The sequence below is a fragment of the Gordionus sp. m RMFG-2023 genome, chromosome 3 (genome assembly GCF_954871325.1).
Source record: "Gordionus sp. m RMFG-2023 chromosome 3, tfGorSpeb1-WG-v2, whole genome shotgun sequence".
Classification (NCBI taxonomy): Eukaryota; Metazoa; Nematomorpha; class Gordioida; order Chordodea; family Parachordodidae; genus Gordionus; species Gordionus sp. m RMFG-2023.
In genome coordinates this window covers 37,048,320-37,076,168 of record NC_088777.1, presented here as the reverse complement: position 1 = coordinate 37,076,168, position 27,849 = coordinate 37,048,320, and the positions used below count along the sequence as shown (strand labels likewise).

The 27,849-nt window shown below is 26.8% G+C and overlaps 1 protein-coding gene across 2 annotated transcripts in view; it reads left to right on the top strand.

The window, feature by feature from the left end:
- The first annotated feature begins 387 nt into the window (after positions 1-387).
- LOC135927324 (uncharacterized) overlaps positions 388-27,849 on the top strand; it is a 47,598-nt gene continuing 20,136 nt past the window's right edge. The window contains exons 1-8 of one of the 2 annotated variants that reach the window (XM_065463286.1): positions 388-603; positions 760-827; positions 10,961-11,067; positions 12,198-12,317; positions 13,501-13,637; positions 16,901-17,177; positions 24,001-24,179; positions 24,458-24,596. In XM_065463286.1, coding sequence (XP_065319358.1) covers positions 529-603; positions 760-827; positions 10,961-11,067; positions 12,198-12,317; positions 13,501-13,637; positions 16,901-17,177; positions 24,001-24,179; positions 24,458-24,596 — 1,102 coding nt within the window. In that variant the 5' untranslated portion in view covers positions 388-528. Of the gene's footprint in view, positions 604-759; positions 828-10,960; positions 11,068-12,197; positions 12,318-13,500; positions 13,638-16,900; positions 17,178-24,000; positions 24,180-24,457; positions 24,597-25,952; positions 26,139-27,849 lie in introns of those variants that run through there. The other variant, XM_065463287.1, reaches the window with a different exon arrangement.

Here is a 27,849-nt window from a genome sequence, read left to right as displayed (position 1 = left end):
TTCTACATCAATGTTTAAATTATATTTTTAAAGAAAATATGTAAATAGCTCAGGAAACTAGAAAAATAAATAAATTTTAGTAATGTTGAATGGAAATAGAAATCACTGGTATCAACGAGTATATATTCAATTTAAACAAAAGACTTTTAAAAATATTTATGCAGAATCTTAGAGTAAAATCAAATTACCTTTTTGCTTATTTTCTTTTTGCACATTCTTAAAAGTCTGTTGAAGTTTTATGTATTTAACAAGTTTACCTATTGAATATCTTTGTTCCAGAACAGTCACAATATTCATGAATAAGAAATAAATATCGACATATGTTTTAACTTTTTAGCATAAATTCATTATTTTTATTTGGATGATATTACGATTTTTATAAATAGTTTATTTATAAATAAATAGTTCTTTCCTATTTGTATCACCTGAGCAAATATCTGAAATATATTCATCAAAAAGACTCAGGAATAATTTATTTCACACCATCATTTTAACAGTATCTACAATTTACATGAATTTTCCAAAATTATGACCTTAATAATAACCTCTCTAGCTGTTGTTTTAGCTGCAATATTATTCTTATATCTTCCAAAATTTTATGAAGTTACAATACAATTTATATTAAATTCATAAATATTCTTTAATTTTTTTTATATACTTGATTTTGTTTTATAATTAGTAATTTTATACACTTTTTTCTTACTATTTAAATTATTTTCTCAGTAAAATATTTTAATAAATTTATATATATTTATATAGAAACGACACACATTTGAAATACATGGACATGTAGAGCCAGGGTTTGAAAGTGTAAAGGAGGCATTTAAGTAATACTTTCTTTGAAATACTAATAATATTTTTTTTGCAATATTTAAAAAGTGAACAAAATGTTTTATAACAAATCACATTATTATTATAATTATAAAATAGTATTTGAAAAAGGTAACTCAAAATTTTAATGATATTTTTAATACAAATGTAGCCATAATTTTTTTTAATGATATATTCTTTTAAGCTATTGCCAAAATTATTAGGATTGGCATAAGTTAGTCATATCACTAAAAGAAAATGACCACTATACACATGTAATATTTTTTTTAGATTTAACCAAGGATTTATTTTTACCAACTTCTTTCTGCGAAAACATCCTTATAGTGGCCAGCCCTTTAGAATAAGTCCTCTCCCCTGTAATGATCACCAGGAGATGTTCAATACAAAGGTGGTCATTATAAGCTGGGCCAGTGGTATAGCAAGAGGAGGTTGTTTCAGAAAAATTTTGTAATTTTCCACCAAACTGCCAGATTCAAAAATTTTGATTGGGTATTTTTGTTAAAAAATTTTTTATTTACCTGTTATTTTTATTATGCTTTTTTGAAATATAGAATACCCTTTTATCATCTCTGTGAAATTGACTTAAGAATTGGAAAGGCTAATTCAAAAATATGTGCCATTATTTTGGGCTTTATTAATTTCTAACCTATAGATGCTTCAACCATATAGTAGTAGTCAGTATAAAGAGAAGAAAATATGTCCAACATAACTATAAATTGATTGATATATTCTAAAAATTTTATCAATGCCTGGTGCTTAATTATTAAATATTTTAATCCACTTGAGATAGGTATATAAAGGGAAAGTTATTAGGAAATTATAAAAAAATTGTCATCATGCCAGATGGAAATGAAGTACTTACCTTGCTTGTCCAAATATTTGGTTCCATGTTAGTTCAGCATAAATACTATTCCATGAAGACTATTGTAGGAATTCTTCATAGGAAATCCATAACATCTAGACCTTTCTGGCAAATCAATAATAGCCAAAATTTAATATCGAAGTCATTATCGGCAATACCCAAGCTGCTAAGATAATATTGTGAAATCTATTTCTCAAATCATTTATTGCAAATATATTATCGTTAATATATTTCCGCATAGGCATAACGGGATAGCTATAGCACATAGGCATTACCGTAATATTGTTATAGTGACTATTTTTAATAATTTTTTTTAAGACATAATTAATTAAAAAAATAATTGGTTATTCAATGTTAGAGTTTTTAATTTTTATTTACCCTAATAAATTTATATAATAATTCCCGAGCTTAGAAATGGTTTTTTTAATGGGAATATAAGGTTTTATGCTTTCCTGTCTATGATTTTTCGTCTTATTCTAAAAGAATCGCCTAATAGGAACCCAGACTTTAAGAATATGATTATTGAGTTAATTAGATCTATTTAACCTAAAATTCCGAAAAAAATAATATTATCTTAGGATAGGTGAATCTCAAATTTTTTTGAGAATGTGACTTCTCTCCCCCGATGCCCTCCTCCCCATTTACAATGAAGCTATTAATTGATGACCTTAATTCTATATGTAAAAATTTCTTAATATATTTTGGTTGTTTTTTTTCTAAATAATTTCAAATCGGTATTAAAAATTTTAGCTTTAACTTGTGTTAATTGTAAGTTATTAACATACTGGCAACATTTTTATCGGTCAAGAGTTTGATTTCAGGGAAAAACTCGGAATCGAAACCATTAATATAAATGTAAATTTGTAATAACAAATTTATTTGCCAAAATTTACTCTTAATTTCTTAACCCTGAATTCACATTTAGCGCGAATTCGCGGCGAAGTATAGAAAATATGCTGTATTTTTGTATAATTCGCACAAACTGTGAATGTAGGGTAAAGCACTTTTCTTTGTTGGAGCCCAAAATGTAGGATTGAGAGATCGGAAGAAATTGATATGTTATTTTTCATCACAAAAAAAAGGGCGAATTTAAGCAAACTCTTATTCATTTATTAGCTAATAAGTGACGAAATACTTGTAAAATATTTACGCCTATTATTTCGAAACTTATGCAGGTAAATGATTATTGAATATTGGTTTTTTGAAATTAATATATGTATTCTTAATATGTTCATTATTTCTTGATAAGGCTCTCGATATAATAACTTTGCGTAAGTACACTCGCGTTAAAAAATTCTCTAAATATGATATTTTAAACAATCTGGATCCCTATTTTTTTTAATCGTAAATAGAAAACAAACTGGTTTGATTTTAATAACGATTAAATGGGCTTTTGAAATGCGGCCGGATTGTTATTTTTAAATATTATATTATAAATTAATTAAATAAGTTAGTATCCTTTGTTTGGAAATATAAGAAAAATTGCTGGTAACATTACTCAAAAACCGCTTTGAAAAAACGTTCTGTCTGGAAATGGCCATGCTAATATTTAGTGCCTGATAATGAGTATTATTAATTCCTCAATCAGTTTTATCAACCAAAAAAGAGACAAAGTCATAAACAAAATAAAAACTATGACTTCGCTCTTTAAGCATAAAGTCAATTAAGTTTTTGGTAACACTAAATCTTAAATTTACATAACCATTAAGTAATGCTTAATTAGTACATTTTTATACTATAATATTGGATTTTGAATATTACAAAAATCAATTACATTTAAATAAAATAATGTGTCTCCCTGATTCGAAATATTCTTTTAATTTTGATTTTAAGGTCTTTATAGATATTATTTATTCATTTTTTCTGTTTATTAATCATCACCACGCACAAAAAAATTTTCACACATTTAATTTCGAAATACCAACTAGATATATCAGTCAATCCACCTTTAGATTGGATTCAACTCCTTCAATCAACTGATAGACTTGGTGGTCATAAATGGTTGTAATCACTCAAGTGGTAACCTTGGTAATTTCTTATCAGAATAACAACTGAAAGTAACCCTTGGTTTACGTCTATGTTGTAACACCGTGCCTCATGCTTATATCAAATGCAAATTACACGTCGATTCAAAGGGGCCCTAATTGTATATTTAGTCAAGGGCGACACCATCGCCATTTTCAGCAATAAACCATATAATAAATCGAGGGTTAACACCCGCCTGAACCTAAATTTACCTTAAGGTGATGGCTTAAAACCTTGTGGCATGACAACCATACCTTTAGGCCATCGGTAATTCTCTAATATGGGACTACACAAATGTCTCTTTATTCTCATCAAATTATCAACCCTAATACAGCAGAAACTAAAAAGATTAACAAATACGAGAATTTTAATAACTTCATATTCACTCCAATAGTGACTTCTACAAATGACCATTTTTCGCCATTAACATATAAGTTTTTAAAAAATCTAGGCAATAAAATATGGCTTTTTACAAACGAAGCCAGATAATTTTTATATATGCGCCAAAAAATTCATTTTATAGACATAATTATTGTTCCTTTTTTGGGAACTCAATTATAAAATTGCATTTTAAATTTAATTTTTATAGTGATTTATAGTATTTCAATTTATTTTAAATTCAAATTATAATCGATTTAAAACAAAATTAAATATATATATATATATATATAATTTAATAGTAGATATAGAAATAAATTAGTTAAAATCTCATTATTTTAAATCGAGTTAAAAATTTGATATGATACTGAATCTCATATTAAGACACAACCCTAAACATGTAAAGTTTGCCAAACTTTTGATAGCACTAATTATAAAGCTAAAGCTTCAATTTATTTTGTAGAGATAGTTAATAGAAAAAAAAGAAAATATCCCCAAATCGGCATCAAGATTTAAGATAGAAGCACTAAAAGCAATAATAATATAAAAAAAATTTTTATTTTTTGATCTTAACTTAAGTGTAAAAAAGTTTTCTCGAAATAAATATTAATATTTAAAAAAATTTTTAAATATTTGTTTTCGCCTTTAATATTATTTTACAACTGCGATGTTCTGTTACTATATGAAGATTTTGAACATTAAATGACTAAGAATTTTTATGCAAATATAATCTAAATCTGATATGAATTCCATGCTTATTAATGAGGGTTTTTATTTTTGGTATTTGTGTGCTTCATATATTAAAGCTAATCAGTTATTTAACTATAGATAAAATCAATTGTTCAACTTTTATTATTATTAATATAATATATTTTGTATAATCTTTTATATTAATAAATTTAAGTATAAATAATTAGCCGCGGGCCTTTTTGAGTTCGATAGAACGAATAATTTAAATTAGCGTCAAATTTTTTCATCAAAATATAACTCATAAAGTGTTTACGATTAACTGTTCAGAAACACAATGGTGGCATCACGATTGTCTACCATTATTATCATTGGATAACGATACCTTACCTCAAATAGTTTATCTGAAAGAATTGGGTTAGAATTGAATTTAATGAGATTTTTATTGCAATTAACAAATTTGGAAATACGAAGCTAATTGGTGAAAATACCATTTTAATTTGATTTAATATATGAGTTAATAAAGTTCTGATTGTGTGAAATTCCATCGATTATCTCGTTATTACAAATTTTAGGTATCATGTCAAATTTATTTTTTATTACAGCGTCAGGGGCATCGTTAGATATGCCCAACGGATGACATTGGTTATAGTATATTTTCACCATAATTTCAAATATTCTATACCCCGATTATTACATTATCAAGTGTTAATCGTCGAATCAAAATCTAAACGATTTATTACGAATTTATGAATGATAATTATGTTATGTCTAACTATTGTTTGCACCCTTAATTTGCATATTAATTTTTTTATTTATCGATTTTTAAGCAATATTCGGCAATGCGATTTTTTAAAATATTTTTCTAGGGCCTATGAATAACAGTAGTGTTTATTCTTAGACTGTTATTATTCTCCAATATTTTATTCGAAATTACCAGTATTTAAAAAAAATATTTTCCCAATAAACAAAATTACCAGTATTTTACTAATATTACCAGTATAAATAATACATAATTTTTTCAGTAAATGCTATTATTTCTATATTAAGCAAACCAAAAAGCGACTGACTCGATTCGCAACTTAATCCCATTTTATTATTTTTAAAATTTTAATTTCCAACTTGGCTTATTTCCTGATACAGTTACTTAAATGGTCAGAATTTTATCACTCACTCAATTTAATTTTAAATATATCAAATAATAATTTAGCGAAAATTTTATCATATAGCTATACCTACAAAAATACGAATCGAATCGAATAATGGAATTATTCGTATTCCTTTAAATCGATAATTTATTATTCGTATTCGTATGAATAATAAAATGATTATTCGATTCGATTCGAAAATTTTATTTACCATGAATTAAAAAAGATCTATTATAAAATTTATTTTGTAAAATTTAACTAAGGATAAAGACAAACAAATTTTATTAGTGAGACAAAATAGAAGCATACGTATATAATATATTTATATACAATGTGGAAAAATCAATATAATATTCATATCTATAATGTAGAAGATAAATCTGACAACAGCCAATTTTTCAAACATAAAGTTTTTCGGATTGTTTCCTCCTTTAACGACATTCTGTATTTGGTAACCATATGAGCTCAACAGAAAAGAGTCGCTCACATGGGGTTGAAGATCCCTGTATCGACAATATGTCCCTCGCCATTTTTAGTTTCCACCATTCTAGTGGGTTTTTATTTGACGTTATTCTCACTTCTTTCAAATATGTGTCAATTTCAGAAATTGGCATAACATTCTGTTTAAAAATGACATCCATATTTGATTGTATTAAAGGTTTACTTTTTGATACATCATATTTAATTTTATATTCATCAAACATTTTCTCAAAATTATTAGATATAGTTGTACCGTTTATATTATAAGATATAGGTAGGCACTCAAAAAATTCCAGTTTAAGTCTTGGATCTAATATTGCAGATATAATTGTTTGGAAATCTGTTAAATTATAATATGATACTATTTTTTGTTGCACATTAATTGCGTTTATAAGCGTATTATCAAAGAGACTTAGGTGCTCAATTAATGATATATAAAAGGGGATGACCAGATTAAGTGTAGGATATGTTTCTCCTGATATGGCAACAGTAAAATCATAAAATGTTTTTAAGTTTAAATGTATTCTTTCTAAGGCGGTCCATTCATCCTATATTAAAAAATAAAAATTAGATTTAAATATAAATAAATACTTCACTAAGTTGTTTCTCTTGAATAATAGATATATCATAACTATTAATAACGACATGATCTATAGCTTTTCTCATTTGTATTGCTCGTCATCATAGAATATGAGCTGTTCCATCTGATAGGTGTATCTAATTTTAACTTCAAATATGTAATAGATGGAATTTGTGAATTACAAAATTCTTTCATCATAGTAGTTTTCTTATAAGAATTTCGAATGCTTTTTATAGTGCCTCTTAATTTTATTAATTGCTCATCAATTTGTTTTATTATTTCTTGAACAAGATTTAAAACATGTGCAAAACAGCGAATATGTGCAATTTTTGATCTTGGATTTTTAATTTTAAGGGTATTTATAAAGGTAGTGTTTGATGCGGCATTGTCGCATGTAATAGCCGTTGACTTTATATCTATGCTATAATTGTTAATGATTCTATAAAATGTCTTATATATGTTTTCCCCAGAATGGGAATTTGTAAAAGGAACAATGTCTAATAATATAGATTTTAGTACCCATTCATCATCATTGTAATGGCAGGTTAATCCCAAGAATGGGACATTTGTTGGACTTGACCAAATATCTATTGTAAAATTTATTTGTGTATTAGATTTGTTTATTATCAATTTAATTTTTTGGAATTCATTATCAAAAGATTCATTAATGTATTGTTTTAATGTAGGAATTGAACATATTTTAATGCTAGGATTTAATGCTTAAACAAAACCTTTAAATTCATTTGTTGCAAGAATTTTAAATGGGATATTAGATTTGATCAAAAATTTTAATAAATGGTTTTTGATATCATTATTGTTGTGCATATGATTTTTATTTATATCATCATCAAAATATGATTCAATAAATTTATTATTATAAGTTTTTTGATGGAATCGTTTGTAATGATTAATCAAAGCTGAAGAAGTTTTTTTTACACTTAATTTCAACCCGACAAATCTTACATCTTGCAGTTTCTATTGATGCTTGGTAAATATAATGTTTCCAAATATCTGCATTTTTCCGTCCTCCCGAGCCTGACTGTATAGAATTTGAGGTGGATGATGAATATTGGCTTTGTTCTCCAATGCTTTCTGATTCAGAAATATCTATTATACCAATAGGTTGAATATCTATTTAATAAATTAAATATTATTATAATATTTATAGCATAGCCAGCCAACCCAATATGGCAATCAATAAGTTAGTCAGTAATATATATATGTCAAAATCATCAGATCCTATAATCATCATATCGGAATTTTCTTATAAAATATTTTTTACAAACTGCTCATACAATTGATAAATTATCCAAAAATGTAGATGAGATGATAGCTTATAAAAAATTTATCACAAAATTATAATATATATTTTAGTGAATTTGGATATAAATGAAAAATAAAGTTTTAAGTTTAAAAATACTATTTTAAATTTTATATAGATTTACTTATAAAATATTTTTTACAAAAATGATTTGGATTTATAGGTTTTAATTCCAAACACTGTTCATAAAATTTAATTATATTGGGAAAAGAATCAAGAATATATAAAGATAATATAAATTTTTGTGAATTTTGATTAATAGTAGAATAATGAAAGTTTTTGATTATTTGATTTGGGCAATGAGAAATTCCTACTGAGATTCAATGATGATCTTTAATCCCAAACACTACTTTGTTGTTATTAACATAAACTAAAATAATATATAAGTCAAAGTAATATTCTTTTTAATGTGGGGAAATAATAAATTGTCAAAAAGCTCTGCAACTTAAATAAGTACGAAAAACTCACATTAGCAATATTTTACAAATAAAGTGGTAAAAACTTTAGGCAAAAAGTCAAATTTATGATTTCTCCATCATCAAATGAAAGAGAAATATCAGGTTTGCCCGTCATTCTTGATGTGATGGGATTAACAGTTTATTATAATTGTATATGTTATATGAATTACCTTCTTCGTCCATCTCTATCATAAAAGAAATTTCTAATATTATGAGATAAATTAAAATGGAGTTTCAAAATTTGGCGCAATTTTCAGTATTCCACTAGGAGATTATTTCAAATAATTCCTAATAATAATATATGATTTATATATGATTATTTTCCAATATATATTAATACTATAAATTATTTTAGTCGAATAATCTTGAATAATTCGATCGAATAATAGATAAAAAAATTATTCGACGAATAATATATTTTCCTTATTCGAATTTTCGAATCGAATAATTGTGTTATTCGTATTCGTAAAATACGAATCGAATCGAATATCGATTAACAAATAATTCGTTTTAGGTATACATATAGCTCTCTGTATTAGCCCTTTTACATAAAATTTTTTATAGTGAAATCTAGCTTATTATAAGAAAAACCAGAAATAGGAGGAAGTGGGCACTAACTGCTTTTTTTCTTTCAAATTTTTTATAAATGGACACACGACTGCTTAATATATTTACAAAATCTTACACTGAGAAGAGCATTTTTCCAAGAGTTATTTATTTAAAATATACAGTAATTTTTTTCAAAATTATGTCAAAATAACCAAATAAAAATAATTATATAATGTTAAATAATTATTTACTAAAGAAACTCAGAGTGTTATGAAGATATATTTTGCATTCCTAAGACCTAAAAACTACACTTAGCGAATGAGTATGACACATCATGTATATCTGCACCTGTCATCAAAATTTTAAATACATTATAATTGCTAAAAAATTTAATTAGCAGTGAATCATGATCTCCATCCTCCTATAAAGGAGTATAAACATTATATCCAAAGTCTTTGTATTCGAGCTCAACTTTGCTGTTATTTGCAGAAACCATATCTCTTTAACCTTTTGATCTTACCTGCCCTAACATAGTCCAACAGGTTGGCTAATTTTTTGTCTTATGACAGGACTGATATCTACTCCACTAGAAATTATTATGACATTAAAGACCTCTATCACTAGTCAAGTTTTTTTTAAAAAACATGATCTTTTACTGATCAAAAAGAACTAATTTTGTAATGCTGATATGCTATTATTTATGTATACTGATTAAATATTAATTTTATACGGTTAAAAATGAAAAAAATATGCTGATTAAAAAATACTCATAATATAATGGAGGTTTTAGTTATTCGCCTTTCTTATTCTGCTGAGTATTATGGTGTTCCATATTGACTTTTTAACCTTTCCACAATAAAAATGTTTAAATATAATAGCATTATTACATTGTGATCTCTTATACACGAAATATATTTTTTTAAAAAGGTACTGAACAAAAAAAATGGTTATAACACTATAATATTCAGCCAAAGATATCATATTTAGTCCATTACAGTATTAATCCAAATTTATCTAGAATATTTAGCCTTTTGTCATTAATCGATCCTAATTCCTAATTGAATCGTATATATATAAATAGTTGGAAAATATAGTAGAAATAGAAGGAATATATCTTATTTATCGATCATTTATAAATGTTAATCTATTCTAAGATTTTGATTATTACTTTTACTGATGATTATATACTATAATATAAATAACCAACTTATAAAACTGTGGCAATATCCATTAGTAAAAGCCATTTCATATACTTTATCGTCACGCTATATACTAGGAATACCTAAACTTAGGAAAAGTTTAATCAAAATTAAAGGAATCGACTTAAGACCCATATATCAACAGCTACAAATACCTTCTCAAAAACTAACATAATTTTTAGAAATGTTTAATCAAAAATAAAAAGGAATTGACCTAAAAATATTAACAGCTACAAATACTTTCCCAATAACTAGCCTAATTTTTAAATGTTGCGTCAATAATATCGCTCATTATCAGTATTTATTTTGACAAAATTTTTGGACCACCTATTTAAAATATTAATTTCCATGCCTTTTAATTAAGCAATGATCCCTTTTTTGCAATATCAAAGAAAGAAATTGATATAATGAGATATATATATTTATTTACATGTATGTTTAGGCAAAATTTCGTCAGAGGCGCGGAGAGTATGGGTGGGGCCTCGTTCGCTGCTTATCATAATGGGAAACTAGTAGCTGATCTATGGGGAGGATTCGCTAACATCAAAGGTTAACTACATTAGCTTTCTCTTCTCTTCTCTTCTCTTCTCTTCTCTTCTCTTCTCTTCTCTTCTCTTCTCTTCTCTTCTCTTCTCTTCTCTTCTCTTCTCTTCTCTTCTCTTCTCTTCTCTTCTCTTCTCTTCTCTTCTCTTCTCTTCTCTTCTCTTCTCTTCTCTTCTCTTCTCTTCTTCTTCTCTTCTCTTCTCTTCTCTTCTCTTCTCTTCTCTTATAAAGTATAAACATTGCATAAATATAATGTAGCTTTTAATATTCTTAAAATTGTTTTTATGTAGGTAAAGTATTTTTAATCTACATTTTAAATTTATTAGAAATTAGAATCCGTAATCTTAAATCCAAGATTCTGGAACTCTTTTTTTCCAAACCCGTATCTAACATGGGCCCAAAAATATTTATGTTTATTAACCGGAACCCGATTCCCTCCCTCCTTTAATTTTTAGTCGTTTTATGAATGATTTCTTCAAAACAAAATTTTAAAAAAAATTAGGTGACATCCACACTTGATTTTTTGTTTTATCCTAATGCAGTAAGATACTGTCCTAACTTGATTTTTTTTTTAAACAGTAAAATTTTAGTAATAAAATTAGCTATTGAAAGGGTTGTACCTCGTATAAAAAAATGAACCATATTATTTTTATTTTATACGAGAGAGATTTTTAAACAAAAGGATTATAAACTGGCTCTTAAAAATAACATCAAAAGATTTTATACGAGCTCAGAATTTTAAGCAATCTCGTATAAAACTGAAGGCTCTTTTTACAATAACCTACAAACCTCATTCTATTCGATCCATAGTTTGGGTAATTTGTCACTAATTTTTATTTTAGCCGACCCGGGTTCGGTCTGACTGGATTCACTTAAATTCAACCCCATTTGAAAAAAATTCTGAACCTTGACCCATACCGATTCCGGTATAGGATTGTGAAATCACTATCATTAATAGAATTACTATGGTAGTGATCAATAGTCTTTCCCCTAAGTCTGTCGACAAGATTTTTTTGTACTAGCGAGACGTATTTTATCGATGTTAATCCTAAATTTTTAGTATAATAAATTTTCCAGAATTTACCTTTTCCTTTTAACAATATTTCATTCCTATATCGTCGCTTTAATATTTAAAGGAGGCCAAAAATCGTTTCTAGGTTCACTTTTTGCTAAAAGAAGCATTAAAAATCGTTTCCAGCAATACGATTATTATTGGCTTGAAGATACTCTGACACACACACTTTCTGCCACTAAAGGTTTTTTTATATTTATTTTAATACTTGTAATTAGTGATCCTCATTGGGCCTAATTTACCAAGTCCGGCCCGAAATTTATTTTAAAAAATTTGTTCGGCCATTCCCGACCCCGAACGAATTTTTTTATTTGTCCGGAAAAGCCTTACCCGAAATAAAAATTTGTCGGCCCTGCCCGAATTTATTTAAATATAGAAAAATTTAATATTTTTTTATTGTAAAAAAAATATTCTACAATTAAAAAAATATTAGCGCCTTGTTAAGAATTTTAAAATATAACAATTTATTTGACAAAATGTAATTATATCATATTTAAAATTTAAGCCCCACCCGGCCCGGTTAAAATAATTAAAAAAATATTAGGCCCGATTCAGTCCGAACTTAAATTATTTTCTAGAAATCGGGCCGGGTACGGGTCGGGCCGTGATTTGCAGATATCTACTTTTAATTATGTATTTAGTATTTGCAATTAAAAAGAAAACATTATAAAAATATATTGAATTAAAATTTAATGTTTTAAAAAGGAAATATGACAATAATCAACTTCAAATGTTACTAATAAATAATAAAATATATTTTTTTCGAAATTCTCTCGGAAATTAAGTGATAAAAAAATAACTACCTCAGCATCATTTTAAATTAGGTCCCCAAGTTACCCAATTCAATTACACAGCTGTCTTTATAAATAACATCATCATTACTATGAAATCAATACTTTAAATTAAAAGAAAAAGTAGGGTATAACGATAATGAGTTTAACTCTGAACTTTAATGATCACAATGCACTTTTAAGTTAAAGGTAGTTTTCCTTTATTTTGAAATCAAATTATGGAATTAACTCTTTTCAAAGATAGCCATTTCAATATACTTCTTAACTAATAAAAAAATAATTAAATTAATCTAGCCAATTTAAAATATATCTTTTGTTTGGATCTTTTTCACTCTTCTTTTTACCATGCGTCATTAATTTTATGAACAATCTGAATGTTGAGTGGTAAAAGAAAATTAAGAATTCCCAAGCTGAAAATTGGGAAATATGATAGAAAAGTATATTAATTTATAATAATAAATAAAATGATTTGATACTTAAAAGTGTTTGGGTAATTAAACGTAGTACGACATTAAAATAAAAATTAACCTTCACATTAAGTATGAGACCAGCAATAATTATTTTGTGTTTATATAGGTATGGCGGCCTTAGTTATAGGTCACCTTCAAGACAATAACAAGCTCAACATAGATGACCCGGTGGCTAAGTATTGGCCTCAATTCAGAATCCATGACAAGGGAAATATCACTATAGCTCATATACTGACCCATACAGTAAATTATTAAACTATAATTGGATATATTTTAAGAATGAAAAAAATGTTGTTCTTATATCAATTATCAAATTATTAGGTGTATCATATTATTGTTATTCTATTTCTCATTTATATTTAAATGACTATATTTAAAAAGTTAAAATTGTATGATCTTATATATTATATTATTAAATATCTATATTTTTCGGGCATAATTACTCAAAATTTGTAATTAATTACAATTACTAATTTCTTTTCTAAAACGGCGATTATTTATAATTACGTGAAAACGTGATTTTCTCGGTAATTATAATTAAATAATTACAATTCCTAATTAAATAATAAATTAAAGTAGGATTTGATTATAAATCATAAAAAGTAACGCGAAACTTTCATATAATATAATTATAATAATATTTTATTCTTAATTACAATTTTTTTATGTTTGAAAAATATAAAGGTTTTACTCGTTTAATATAAATGAATATCATAAGACATTTGCATATAAATTATTATGAACATTATATTTATACATTTAATGTTTAGAAATGCAATCAAATTCTGTTAAAAAATATATCATTTATGATGCCTAAATATAAATAGATTATTTTGGGCATTAACATTTGAAGCTCTTTTCTACCCTTTAATATATAAAAAAAACGTTTGATTTTTTTAAGGTATCAATCTTTCAAACATTTCATTATTCATGTTCTATTATACTTATATAGCAAAGTTGCATAGATGAAGACAACAATGAATTATACTTCAAAATTCTTCTCTCATATTAATATGACCTCTATTATCTTTTGGGTAAGTAATCACTTCAAATTCAATATCATTAAGTCAAATTTGAGGAAATTATTATGATTGTTTTTGACAATCTCGGATCTATGGACTTTTAGATTTAGAAGTATTTATTAAAACAACTTCAAATATTATTAACGTATATCAGTTTGTTTAGCTATTGATTCAACCCAGGGTTGGCAAGTCGGTCAATTGACCAGTCAAATTCAGTCAATTGACTGGTCAATTGACCCTAGAAGTATTTGACCTGTCAAATACGGTCAAATACTCTAAAAAATTTAAATGAAAAATAAATTAAAAATATGTTTAAAAAAGGGAAAAACGATGTAAATACATGTGATCACAATGTTTGCTTATTTTTTGTGTCCACAATATCAAGAGGAAAACTCACAAGTATGTGATATAATTCAAGAATTAGCTATTTTACAAGGTAGTGATGACTAAAATATTTTAAGTGATATAATTAATTTCAGAAGCAAAAACAGCATGTTTAATATAGCAAATTATGTGGAAAGTAACCAGAAACAATCAATTCCGACCTAGTTAATAGATTAAACTTTGTCCACCCTGCCCATTAAGAGACTAACAATTCCTAGTTCTACTTCTCCTTTAGAAAGAAATAGGTCGATTTGCGTTAATATTCTTATGAAAATGGAAATCGATTGAAGATCTAAGACATCAGGAAAATTGATTAAAAAATATTAAAGAAAATGATAATATTGAATATGAATCAGAACAAAACTCTGCTACAGAGAGCTACATGTTAGTTATTGAATGACAATGAATTTAAAAAATTAATATTATAGATTCATTTTACTATTATATTCAAAATAAAGTTAATATTAACTTAAAAAAACATATATTTGAATTTGACCCCATTTGACCGTATTTGACCATATTTGACCTGTCAAATATCGGTCAATTGACCGAAACGTATTTGACCGGTCAAATGCACAACCCTGATTCAACCCATCTAAGCTTTAAATTTTTAATGGATATAATAGCTAAGAAAAGAGGTTTTGCTTTGCAATCAAATTCTAAAAAATTTGAAAATCTTTATTTAATTCCTATAATTATAACCTTTAAAATGGTCGCACAATTATGCAAGGCAGAGTTTTACAGTTCTAATAATTTATTTAGTACAAAATAATAGTGGAACTAGCTCCCAATAATAAGAATTATTTTTTTCCTGCAATTTGTCTAAGGAAATTGCTATGGGGGATAAAATTTTAGAGGATTCTTGTATAAATTCCATTTTTAAATTTAACAAATATGAATGAATGATATTACGCGTTTTTCGTAAAAATTAATTAAATGAAAAATGAATTATAAATGCAACTAAGTTCGCGAGTTCGAGATGGCCACCATGATATATAATGAGTGTGGTAGCAGATTTACGGATTATATTAATAGACTAAATCTTTTTTTATTTTTTAAAATGTCAAAAATAAATCTTTCATAAAATTACATTATTAAATATCAAAAAATAATAATCTTTATGAATTACATTATCTTTTTTAATTCAAATTATTATATTACAAAGTTTATTATTTTCATTCTTTATATAATAAAAATAACATGTAACAATTTCTCATGAGCATAATTCAAAAATAACAGTTAAACATAAGTTAGTGTTTGGTTAATGTTAAGTTTTAAAATTTGAATATCAGTAATATAATTTGATTGATCAATAAGAAAATTATAAAAGTAGATTCAGACATTACATCAAATTTAAATTTTCTGAATGTCATATAAATAACTAGGATTAGATAAACTAATGTTTTATTTTGCTAATAATTAAAATTAAATAAGCTACTTTAACAGTAATTATGAATTATAACTGCTTTTCCTAATTAGTTACCTAAAAATGTAATTAATTAAAATTATTAACTCCTTTTAATTGAATGAAATTAATTTCATATGTAATTAATTACTACCTAACCTTTATATTTTTGTATATTTCGAAAACTTAATCTTTTATTATATTTTTAAATAAATCATATTTTCGTTAAATTATTTGTTTTTAAATTAGATAGAATAGTTAGTTTTCGATATATAATAAAATTTAAATTATGCTTTTTGCTCATAATATCCAGAGATATTTAAATTAAAGGATAAATTTGACAAAGTGCCTTTTTGTCTTTTATGGGCCCATTTCTCGCTTCTGGTTGAAGTTACAGGATAACATATTAATCTAGTATTCAGTGTCTTGTTGAACCTCCTCGCTTATTTGATCTTCGTTTTTCTATAATGTTCACTCGGACATATACACAAGGTAAGAGTATTCACCATTTTTACGACTCAAGCTCGGGTTCAGGAGGAACCCATCTTTAAACCCTACCTGACTTCCTTAATGCTATCGAATGTCAAATAATTTTTTATTAACTGCGCATTTTTTCCAATTATATCGTGAAAAATGATTATTTATACAATAATAACCATCAAAGTAGTAAAGGTAAATAAAATATATTTCAAAAGGCCGGCCTACCTTACATTGATCCATCACATCCAATTACCTTCAAGATGCTCAAGGAAAACAGTATTTACACGGAAGGGAACACACTTAAAGACCTTGATACCGAGCTTAGCAAAATTTTAGCTGACCAAAAACCCGCCTGGTCCCCTCCAGGAATTAAAAGAGGTTACCACGTTTTTACATTAGGACTTTACCTCGATCAGATTGTAAGAAGATGCGATACACCGAAAAGGAGATCCATTTCAAGATACTTTGATGACGAAATCGCCAAAAAATTCGGTATTTATTTGTTATATTGTGTTTAAATAAAATGCGCAAGGTGTCTAGTAATTAATATTTATTTCTGCTTTACAGGGTTATTAATTTATAATGTGTAACATTAATTTTAAAAATAATAATTCGAATATTATAGTTTATTTTTTTGTCTAAACTTTTTCTCACAGTTCTTATTTCGAAACAACGTTATTTGATTTCACAAATTTTATATGATTTTGATTTTTTTTTAAAAAAAGATCATTTTGGACTAATCTTTATACACATTTTATCTGAAACTATTATTTATCATTAAAAAAAATAATTTCTATTTGATTTTTTTAGCTTAACGATAAAATGTGCAAAATTATTTTTAACTATGATGTACAAAAAATATCTTGATATTTTATTTATTGTTCAATTTGAAATTAAAGTTTGTATCCGGAAACCTCAGAACTAAAGGTGAATTTATAGTAAACGCGTTATATTTAAATGGTACGTTATTTAACGCAGGGTTATTTACAAAATGAAGACAATAAATAGTTATTATTTATAAATATGAAGAATTAGCTTGCATTCACAGTTAGCACAAATTCGCGGCAATTCGTGTGCAGGGTTATGATGATATCCCTACCCTACGATAAAATTTGAAAAAGAAATGTTGTAATGCGATGATAAAAAATATGTGAAACGATTATAAAAATAATAGCGAAATTACTAGTATTGTTAAAAGTTACTTTGAGATATAACTAGTTACAGTTACTAGTTACTTTTTGCAAATGTAACTAGTTATTAGTTGCAGTTATATTTCAAAAGTAACTACATATAAGTTACTTTATATATCATTCAATAACGCATTATTTATTTACTGAATGCATTTATTTAATATAAAAAAATTATGATATAATTATAATCAATTATTTGAAAAAATATACAATTTATTTATATAAAAAAATAATTAAACCGAAAAAAATATCGGAAAATAGAATTTATTTATTAGAGACCTGCAGGCCCGGCCCTAAGCCCGGTCCGGGTACACAGGCCGGGCGGGACGTATTTTAATTTTTTTTAAATTATACTCAAAAAAAAATATCCGGGCCAGGCCTGAAAATTTTTCTTATTAGTAAGTAATGATAACTAATTTAGTAGTTTATTTAAAAATTATTTAATTCTAAAATAATCTAAGTCTTTGTCGTTCCTTATACTAAGTTCTATGATCTAATTTAGAAAAATTTTTAAAAAAATACAGGTATTACTTATGAAATTCCATAAATATTACCAGCAACTTGAGGGCAAAAAATATGGAATATATTGTGCTAAATTGGTTAAAAAATATTATATTAAAAAATAGGTTTATTAATTGAATTTGGTTAAAAAACTATGAAACCCAGCAATGTAACAATTTAAGAAAAGAAAATCTATTTGGATGAGAAATTATATTATTGTTGCATATCCTTTGTGAACTCAATCAGACATTTAAACAAATTTTAAAAACAAATTTATTTTAAAATTAATTTATCACACCCTTGAATCGGTCTGCCCACCTGAAAATTTTATTGTAGTGGACAAAACTAGCTTTACCCACCTAGATTCACCCATTTTGAAAGTACTATATTTCATTACAGAGATGAATTTCTTGTCAAATTCAATCGAATGTAAAATATTTTAAAAAATTTACCTGCTCATCAGGTTTTTTATTTATTTAAATATTTTTTATTCATTTATAAAATTTTACATGCCTTTCGTTCATCAACAATTTTCATGTCCCTTGAAATATTATTAGACCTTGAGGTTCATTAGAAAAATACTCTCGAATCTATTTTAAATATCAAATTCTCTTTACTCTTCAGTATGCAAGCTACCCTTCCACAAAAGCTAGGTGGTATAAGTCCATTCCCCCATATCCTTAAGCATTTCAGCCTTTTTATCCTTAGTTGCTAAATTTCCATAAACACTTGGAGACTGGGATACTATCGAATCCACATCATATGGCAGCATTAAACCTCTGGAGCAAAGATTCTCCAAGCCGCTTATATCCAAATTTAAGACAAAGAGACTGGAATTTACCATTAATACAGTAATGTGTTGAATACTTACACTTCAAAGCTGTTCAAAGAAATTTCCATCGCTCTTTCTCCCTTTAAACCCAACCCCGAGTATAATGAATGACAACAATACGACTCTTGTTAGATCAACTATTTCCAGCCTCAGCCATATGCCACCTTGGTTACGAATGCTTAAAAACTATACCTAGTTTTAATTAGGCTTGTTTATTAACCAACAGAACTTAGAATAGCTATAGGTCTTCGTTTTGTGAAATCGTAACGCCGACATTGTGTCAACACTAGAAATTACATTATAAGTTATTAATATTTGTTATAAACAGAAGATATATATTATTAAATATTATCGCTATAAAGAATCAACTTTGATTTAGATAGCCTTAAATAACGCAATGCTTGAACATAGCGCGTTTACTATAAATTCAGCGTAATCTAAATTTGTAAACTGGATAGAAAACTAAGATTGAAATGATAGGGATCAGTTAAAAAATTTAGTATCTGGGAACCAGTACCTTTTTAAAAATATTTCTTTTAGCTCAATTACTAACTCTGGCTATAAATACCTTTGAATAATAGTTTTCCATTTCATATTTTGTGTCAGTTAGTTCACGCGTTCCGATACCGGAACGCCTTGTATTTAAATATCCGAATATCTTTACTTACAGGGTTTCCCATTTAAAAAAGGAAAAGCCCCATTCAAAAAAAGGAAAAGTTTCAATCATAAAGAAAAGGTCCGATTAAAAAAGGAAAAGGGTCAATCATAAAAGGGAAAGGTTCAATCAAAAAAGGAAAAGGTCCAAACAAAAAAGGAAAAGTGTCAATCAAAAAAGGAAAATTCCCAAAAAGAAAGGAAAAAGTCCGATTAAAAAAGGAAGTGTCAATCGAAAAAGGAAAAGTGTCAAACAAAAAAGGAAAAGGTCCAATTAAAAAAGGAAAAGTGTCAATCAAAAAAGGAAAATTCCCAAAAGAAAAAGTGTCAATCAAAAAAGGAAAATTCCCATTCAAAAAAGGAAAATCGTAATTTTTTTAAATTTTTCTTATCTTTATTTATTTTTGTCATTCCTTCTTATTTTATTTCTAACTTTTTATGATTTCTTTACTTTATATGTTGTATCTTTTCTCAATTTATTTTTCTTCTCATTTTTGATAATTCTTTTGTATTTTTAAAAATAATTTATAAATTTAGGTCCATTTTTTAAACAATTCTTTACGTTTTTTTATCATTACATATGTCGTAATTTTTAAAGGGATCATAACTATCCGGAATCTTCACGGGATTTAAAGGGATCCCTTTAAAATTTCAATTTTTTAAAGGATAAAGAACTATACGGCATTATCACGTTTGAACCATGAAATAGAAGAAACTTAAAAAGCGTTTTCCGCGCGTTTCGTTTCGTTTTTTAATTTTATTATTCATTAATTTTCAATGTTGTTTTTTTTGCCTTATGAAATAAGATATGTCTAATATAGGGTATCAATCGATAGCTAATCAAAAGATCTATGCAACTGGAGGTCAATCTCTCTCCTATAATGGGCGGGTCTAGGTTTTGGGGGGTCAGAAATATTTTTATTAACACAAAATATCGATATGGGTATCAAATAAAAGCTAATTTGGTTTGACTGGAAGTCTTCATTCTTTGTCTGGATGGGTATGATTTAGTCTAGGAATGGGGAGGGGGCGTAAGGGGGGGGGGGTGTATAAAATAATTTTTTTTGATATGGGTATTAAATAAAAACTAATTTTAATATGGTTTGACTGAAAGTCTTTATTCTTGGTCTTGATGGGTATGAATTGGTCTGGGAATGGAGGGGGGTGGGGGGTGTAAAAATATTTTTTTTGATATGGGTATCAAATAAAAGCTAATTTTAATATGGTTTGACTGAAAGTCTTTATTCTTGGTCTTGATGAATGTGACTTGGTTTGGGTGGGGGGGGGGGGTGGAGGGGAGTGGGTGTAAAAATAATTTTTTTTGATATGGGTATCAAATAAAAGCTAATTTTAATATGGTTTGACTGAAATTATTTATTTTTCGTCTTGATGGTATGACTGTCAGTCCCTCCCTCAACATATTAATAAAATGTCTAGTTGGATAGAATTTACAGAAATAAAAGAGAATGAAGATAAAAAAAAAATTTAAATCTTTTTTCGGTTCCAATCCTGAACATAAAATTTATAATTTACAGTGTTCTATATTTAGCGCGTTATTCCATAGCTATTTTTTTTAGTATCGATAGCTTTAGCGTGCTACATTTTTTTAAAAAGAGAGATAGCGGTAGCTCGTCACTAAATAAATAGCAAAAATTATTATAATAATTTAATTCTAAAATTATAATCTTTTTATTTTATCTGTACCAAAATTACCTTCATTATCAATGTCTACTGTCAACATTTCAAAATTATTTTTTTTTGAAAAATATATTTACAATGCATATTTTTAAATGTAAATTTAGATAAATAAAATAAAAAGAATATGATTTTAGAATTAATTATAAAATTATTATAATAATATTTTATTTATTTAGTAACGAGCTCTTTTTAAAAAAGGTAGCACACTAAAATTATCGATACTAAAAAAATAGCTATGGAATAACGCGATAATTATAGAACACTGCAAATTATATATTTCAAGTTCAGGATTGGAACCGAAAAAAGATTTAAAAAATTGTTTTATCTTCATTCTCTTTTATTTCTGTACTATCCAACTATACATTTTGTTAATATGTTGAGGGACTGACAGTCATACCCATCAAGACAAAAAATAAAGACTTTCAGTCAAACCATATTAACATTAGGTTTTATTTGATATATCAAAAAAAATTATTTTTACACCCCCCCCCCCCCCCACTCCATCCCCACCTCCAGACTAATTCATACCCATCAAGACCAAGAATAAAGACTTTCAGTCAAACGATATTAAAATTAGTTTTTATTTGATACCCATTTCAAAAAAATTATTTTTTACAACCCCCCCCCCCTCCATACACCCCTCCCCTCTCCATCCCCAGACCAAGTCATACCCACCCAGACAAAGAATGAAGACTTTCAGTCAAACCATATTAAAATTAGCTTTTATTTGATACCCATATCGATATTTTGTGTTGATAAAAATATTTTTGACCCCCCAAGACTTAGACCCGCCTATGGGAGAGAGATAGACCTCCAGTTGAATAGATCTTTTGATTAGCTATCGATTGATACCCTATATTAGACATATCTTATTTCATAAGGCAAAAAAACAACATTGAAAATTAATGAATAACAATAAAATTAAAAAACGAAACGCTCGGAAAACGCTTTTTAAAATTAGATTCTTCTATATCATGGTTCAAACGTGATAATGCCGTATAGTTCTTTATCCTTTAAAAAATTGAAATTTTAAAGGGATCTCTTTAAATCCCGTGAAGATCCCGGATAGTTATGATCCCTTTAAAAATTACGACATATGTATGATGAAAAAAAACGTAAAGAATTGTTAAAAAATGGACCTAAATTTATAAATTATTTTTAAAAATACAAAAGAATTATCAAAAATGAGAAGAAAAAAAATTGTGAAAAATATAGTAAGAAAAATAAATTGAGAAAAGATACAAATAAAGTAAAGAAATCGCAAAAAGTTAGAAATAAAATAAGAAGGAATGACAAAAATAAATCAAAAATTTAAGAAAAATTGAAAAATTTTAAAAAATTACGATTTTCCTTTTTTGAATGGGAATTTTCCTTTTTTGATCGACACTTTTCCTTTTCTTTTGGGAATTTTCCTTTTTCGATTGACACTTTTCCTTTTTTGATTGGACCTTTTCCTTTTTTGTTTGACACTTTTCCTTTTTACCTTTTCCTTTTTTGTTTGTCACTTATTCTTTTTTAATCGGACTTTTTCCTATTTTGATTGACACTTTTCCTTTTTTGTTTGGACCTTTTCCTTTTTTGATTAAACCTTTTCCTTTTTTGATTAAACCTTTTCCTTTTTTGATCGGACCTTTTCCTTTTTTGATTGGAACTTTACCTTTTTTGAATGGGAAAGCCTGTATCTAATCTTTATAACTTGAGTGTAGAACCGAAAGTATAACGATTCAGTTCTATCCGGTGTTTAGTTTTTAAATTTTAAATTGGTTTAGTTCCATTACGGTTATTTTTAAACAAATTTATATCGATTAGTTCCGGTTAACAGATCCATATCGGTTCTTTTCCTTTTGTTTAGGTTTTTATAAGTTTTGGATTTTAAAAATAAATTATCGCATATATAGTATTTTGTTGGCACCTAATATTATAATTAAAATATTTAGAAATAAAATAAAAGTTAGTTGAATTTCTTTATTTTATTATAAAACATGCATAAGAAATAGCTAGCTAGTAACATAGTATTATCACATATATAGTAATACTAATTTTTATAAACACATATAATTTCCAAAACTGTTATGAACCCGGTTAAACCTGTTCTAAAGTATTTCTAACGGGATTCGGTTCTTTCTTTTCAAAATTTTCTTATAACTCTTTGATTACGATTCGGGAAATTATTTTTGGTTTATTTCGCAAGTTCGTCACTTTTATAGCTATATTGTCAAAAAAGGTTTATTAAAAACATGCAATGCCAAATAAAGATTTTGAATATTAGTAATCGATAAACTGCAGTTATAAAGAAACTTTTTCTACAGAGTTTAAATTTTTAATTTATATATATATATTCAGCCTTCGATTTTAAAACACAAATGCTACTTTTCGATTTTTTATTCACCTGAATATTTAAATATTAATTTCAATTAATTATTTTCTTCCATTTTGACAGATTTGGATTTCTTTATTGGATTACCCTCAAGAGATATCAATGCTAGAGTGGCTATCTTAAGGAACGAGAGATTTTTGAAAACTTTATCCGGTTTCTTTCAAAAGCTCAAATTCGGATTAATGATATACACTCACCCGATGACCAAAAAGGCTTTGTTAAATCCTGATATGATTGTTAAAGTTAGTTAAAAACTTATACGTGATGTGATAGATAGAAAAAAAGAAAGCACATTTAAGGATGAAAGTGTTTATGAATTATATATTTTAAATTCTAATCAAGATTATAAATAGACAAAGAAAGAAAGAATAGTTTCAAGATATGAATTTATATTTTTTTCCTGTTATAATAATGGTCAAATGAAATTTTTATAAAAATTGAATACACAAATACATTAGCTTAAAAAAATACCAATTAATTCCTTTGAAATTTTAAACTATTTAATCAAAATTATATTTAGACACAAACTATGGCATTAAATAGACCCGAGGTTAGAAATTTGCAATTCCCTTCGGTTATTGGGATAGGTGACGCCAGGAGTTTGGCAAAAGTCTACGGTATTTTGGCTAATCAGGGCAACAATAATCAGCAACTTTTGAGTACATTTTTTTTAAAAAAGAAAAACAATATTATAAAATAATTAAATTTTTAAAATCAAGGGATAATTGTGATTTTTTTAAAAAAGGATAAGATTTTGAAAAATTTATAATTGAAGTTAAATTTTAATAGGTTTCATAAAAAAAATCATATTAAATCGAATTCGATATATTTTTTTGTGAGTATGACCTCACTGAATCCCCCCTCTCCTCCCCATCCATTTATAAAGCCTATACATTCATTTTAATATTTTAGGATATCTAAATTAGTGATTTATTTTTTTATTATAAAGGTTGTCTAATTAATTACTTCTCCGTTTAATGCCGATTTCCAGGTTTACCCAGGTTGGCCAGTTTTTCTTATGTTCTTTTCCATGACGGTCCGGAGAGCATCAATATTTGTAAGATTCATTTTTCTCATATCCTCGGCTATCTCCTATATCCAAGTCATCTTGGGCTTTCCTCTAGGTCTTGATCCTCATTCCATCAAAGTGCATCTATTTTCCCAGTCATCTTTTGTCTTACGTTCCACATGCCCAAACCATCTTAGTCTATTTTTTCGCATTACCACTCCAATAACTTTTATACCAATTCTCACTCGGAATTCTTACCTAGTTTTTCCTCTCTCAGAGATACCCCTCACATCCTTCTAATCATCCTCATCTCTATTCTTTCCAATTTGGCTTCTTGGGCCTTTCATTGCCCATGTTTCGCCGCCATATACTAAACAACTCCTCACACAGCTTACGTAAACTTTCTCTTTAACTTCAGAGCGACTTTTTTATTTGTTAGAATATTTGTCATCTCTCTGAACTTCTTCCATGCTTGTCTGACCCTTGCAACAACAGAATCTATATCACCAAAGAAAGAAAGATTCTAAAATAATAAGACCTTTTCTGAGGTCTACGTTTAGCATATCACCCAAAAAGCAAAACTTTCCACTTTTTTCAGGGTTAATCGATTGCCAATATCTATTCCATTTTCTACGTTATCAGTATTATACCTCTTTTATGTGCATTCTACAGGGTCATTCTTACTAACATGATTTCCTTTTTTTCCCCGCTACATCTTTTATGCACCCATTTCTGGCATCTCGTGCATTAGATTGAATTTCTAGCAACTCCTTTCCCACATACACCACGTTGCCGGATTCCTCAATCTTCAGATTATCCCCACTTATCATCACCTTGGTCTTTACTGAATTCATTTTCAGGCCCTTTGCTTCCATAGCCATCTTCCATCTGCTAATTCTATCCCTCGATTCTTCCTCACTGTTTACCATGCATATAATCACAGGGAAGTCCTTCACGCATTTCTCTAGCATCACATCTATTACTAAGATTAATAATAATGGACTCCGCACGGATCCTAGATGAAGTCCTACATTCACTTCAAAGCTTTCACCATCTCCATCATCCGTCCGTACCGCAGTTTGTGCTCCAACATACGTTGCCTTCACTGCCATAACCAACCACTCACACCTGATTTTTTCAAGGCCCATCTAGTGACCTCATGCGCACCCTGTCAATTGCCTTCTCCAAATCAGTCAAATAAATAACTATTTATAAGAATTTATATAATTAAATAAAGATAAGAGGCTAGTGAATTCTAAAAATTGCTACGATCTTGCTTCGGGCAGCTAAATGATCACTTAGTTTATATAATAGGGTTTTTAATTGTTAAGTATTATTTTTTAAAAATCCAACCGGCTATTTTTTTAAAGTTTATCAACTGAACCAGTGGCATAACTACGAAAGGATGAGCCATGCCCTCTATTTGAACTACTTCTCAATGAGAAATTTTTTTTGAAAAAATCCGTTCAGGAACAAATCGAACCATTATATTGCTAAAAACCGGCATTTTTATCAAACCTAAACCGCTAAAATGCCTCAGAACCGGTTCAAGCAATTTTATGATTATAAAATAATGTGTAAGTTATTACTAGTATATTGCAAAAATTTTAATTATATTCGAATTGCTTTAAAGTTTATTATCAATCACATTTGATTGATAAGTGTCAGTCATAATTTTTATAAACTTTAGTATATTGCCATTTTACAACATTTTTTAAATATTTTAAGCTTATAAATTATAATGTCTAGAGAAAAATTAAATCCTATATATAAATTATTTGCATATAGTATTATAAATGAAACATCAAATCTGATATCATTATAGCAGCCGGCTACCCAAGTTAGCGTGGAAAGATATTTTTCAACAATTAAATTTATATTATCTCCTTATAGATGTAATTTGAGTGAGACGAATTTTGAAAATATATTAATTGTGCGGCTTAATAAAAATATTTTAAGTAAATAAAGTTAAATTGTTCATATTAAAATTATTCATTGATATTTATTTGTTATATTTATTAATTAAATATTATTTTATTATGTGCAATTAATAAAAATGAAGGTATTATATATGTGTTTTTTATTTTAATTATGAAGTTAAAAAAAATATACTTCCCTATACATAATTCGAATGTAGGTTTGAATACAAAAGTGTTTAAACCTGTTTTTAGAGGTTCAAACCGAACCGATATTTTTATTTTTTACGAACCGAATCTGAACCTTAAACCGTTATTTTTATCCTAACCTAAACCTGAACCGAACCCGTATTCGTTTCGGTTTGGATCCCTTTTTCCTTTGAAAATCTTTTTATACATTATATTTTTACGTTGTGCCGTATTACACAGAAATTATATATAACTCTACAAGAAATATATATAACTCTACACAGAAATAATATATAACTCTGAACTTTATTATTAAAATAATATCAATGAAAAATTACAACGCAATATCAAATTTAAAATTTACAATTTTATAAAACCAAAAAAAATATGAATTAATTAAATTACAATTTCGCTTCCTTTTATAGGGAAGCGATTAATAATTAAAAAAAATAATTAAAAATTAACTAACAAAAAATATCTTCTTTTGAAATTATAAACCCCCTACTCATGCTCAAATTTAAATTATAAGTTAAAAATACCTTTTTATAATTGATAAATTTTAGTATCATAATTATAATTAATATAAATTTCACTAAAAATAACTTAAAAATTGTAAAATATAATGACTTAACTAAAAATCATTTACAAAATCTAAAAATATATCATTAACGCGATTAAAATAAAATTAGATAAAAATCCTCAGACTTAACTAAAAACAAACTTTTACAAATCTAAAAATATAATTCAAAATTTTTATTCAATTACGACAATATTTATAACATATTTAAATTTTATCGA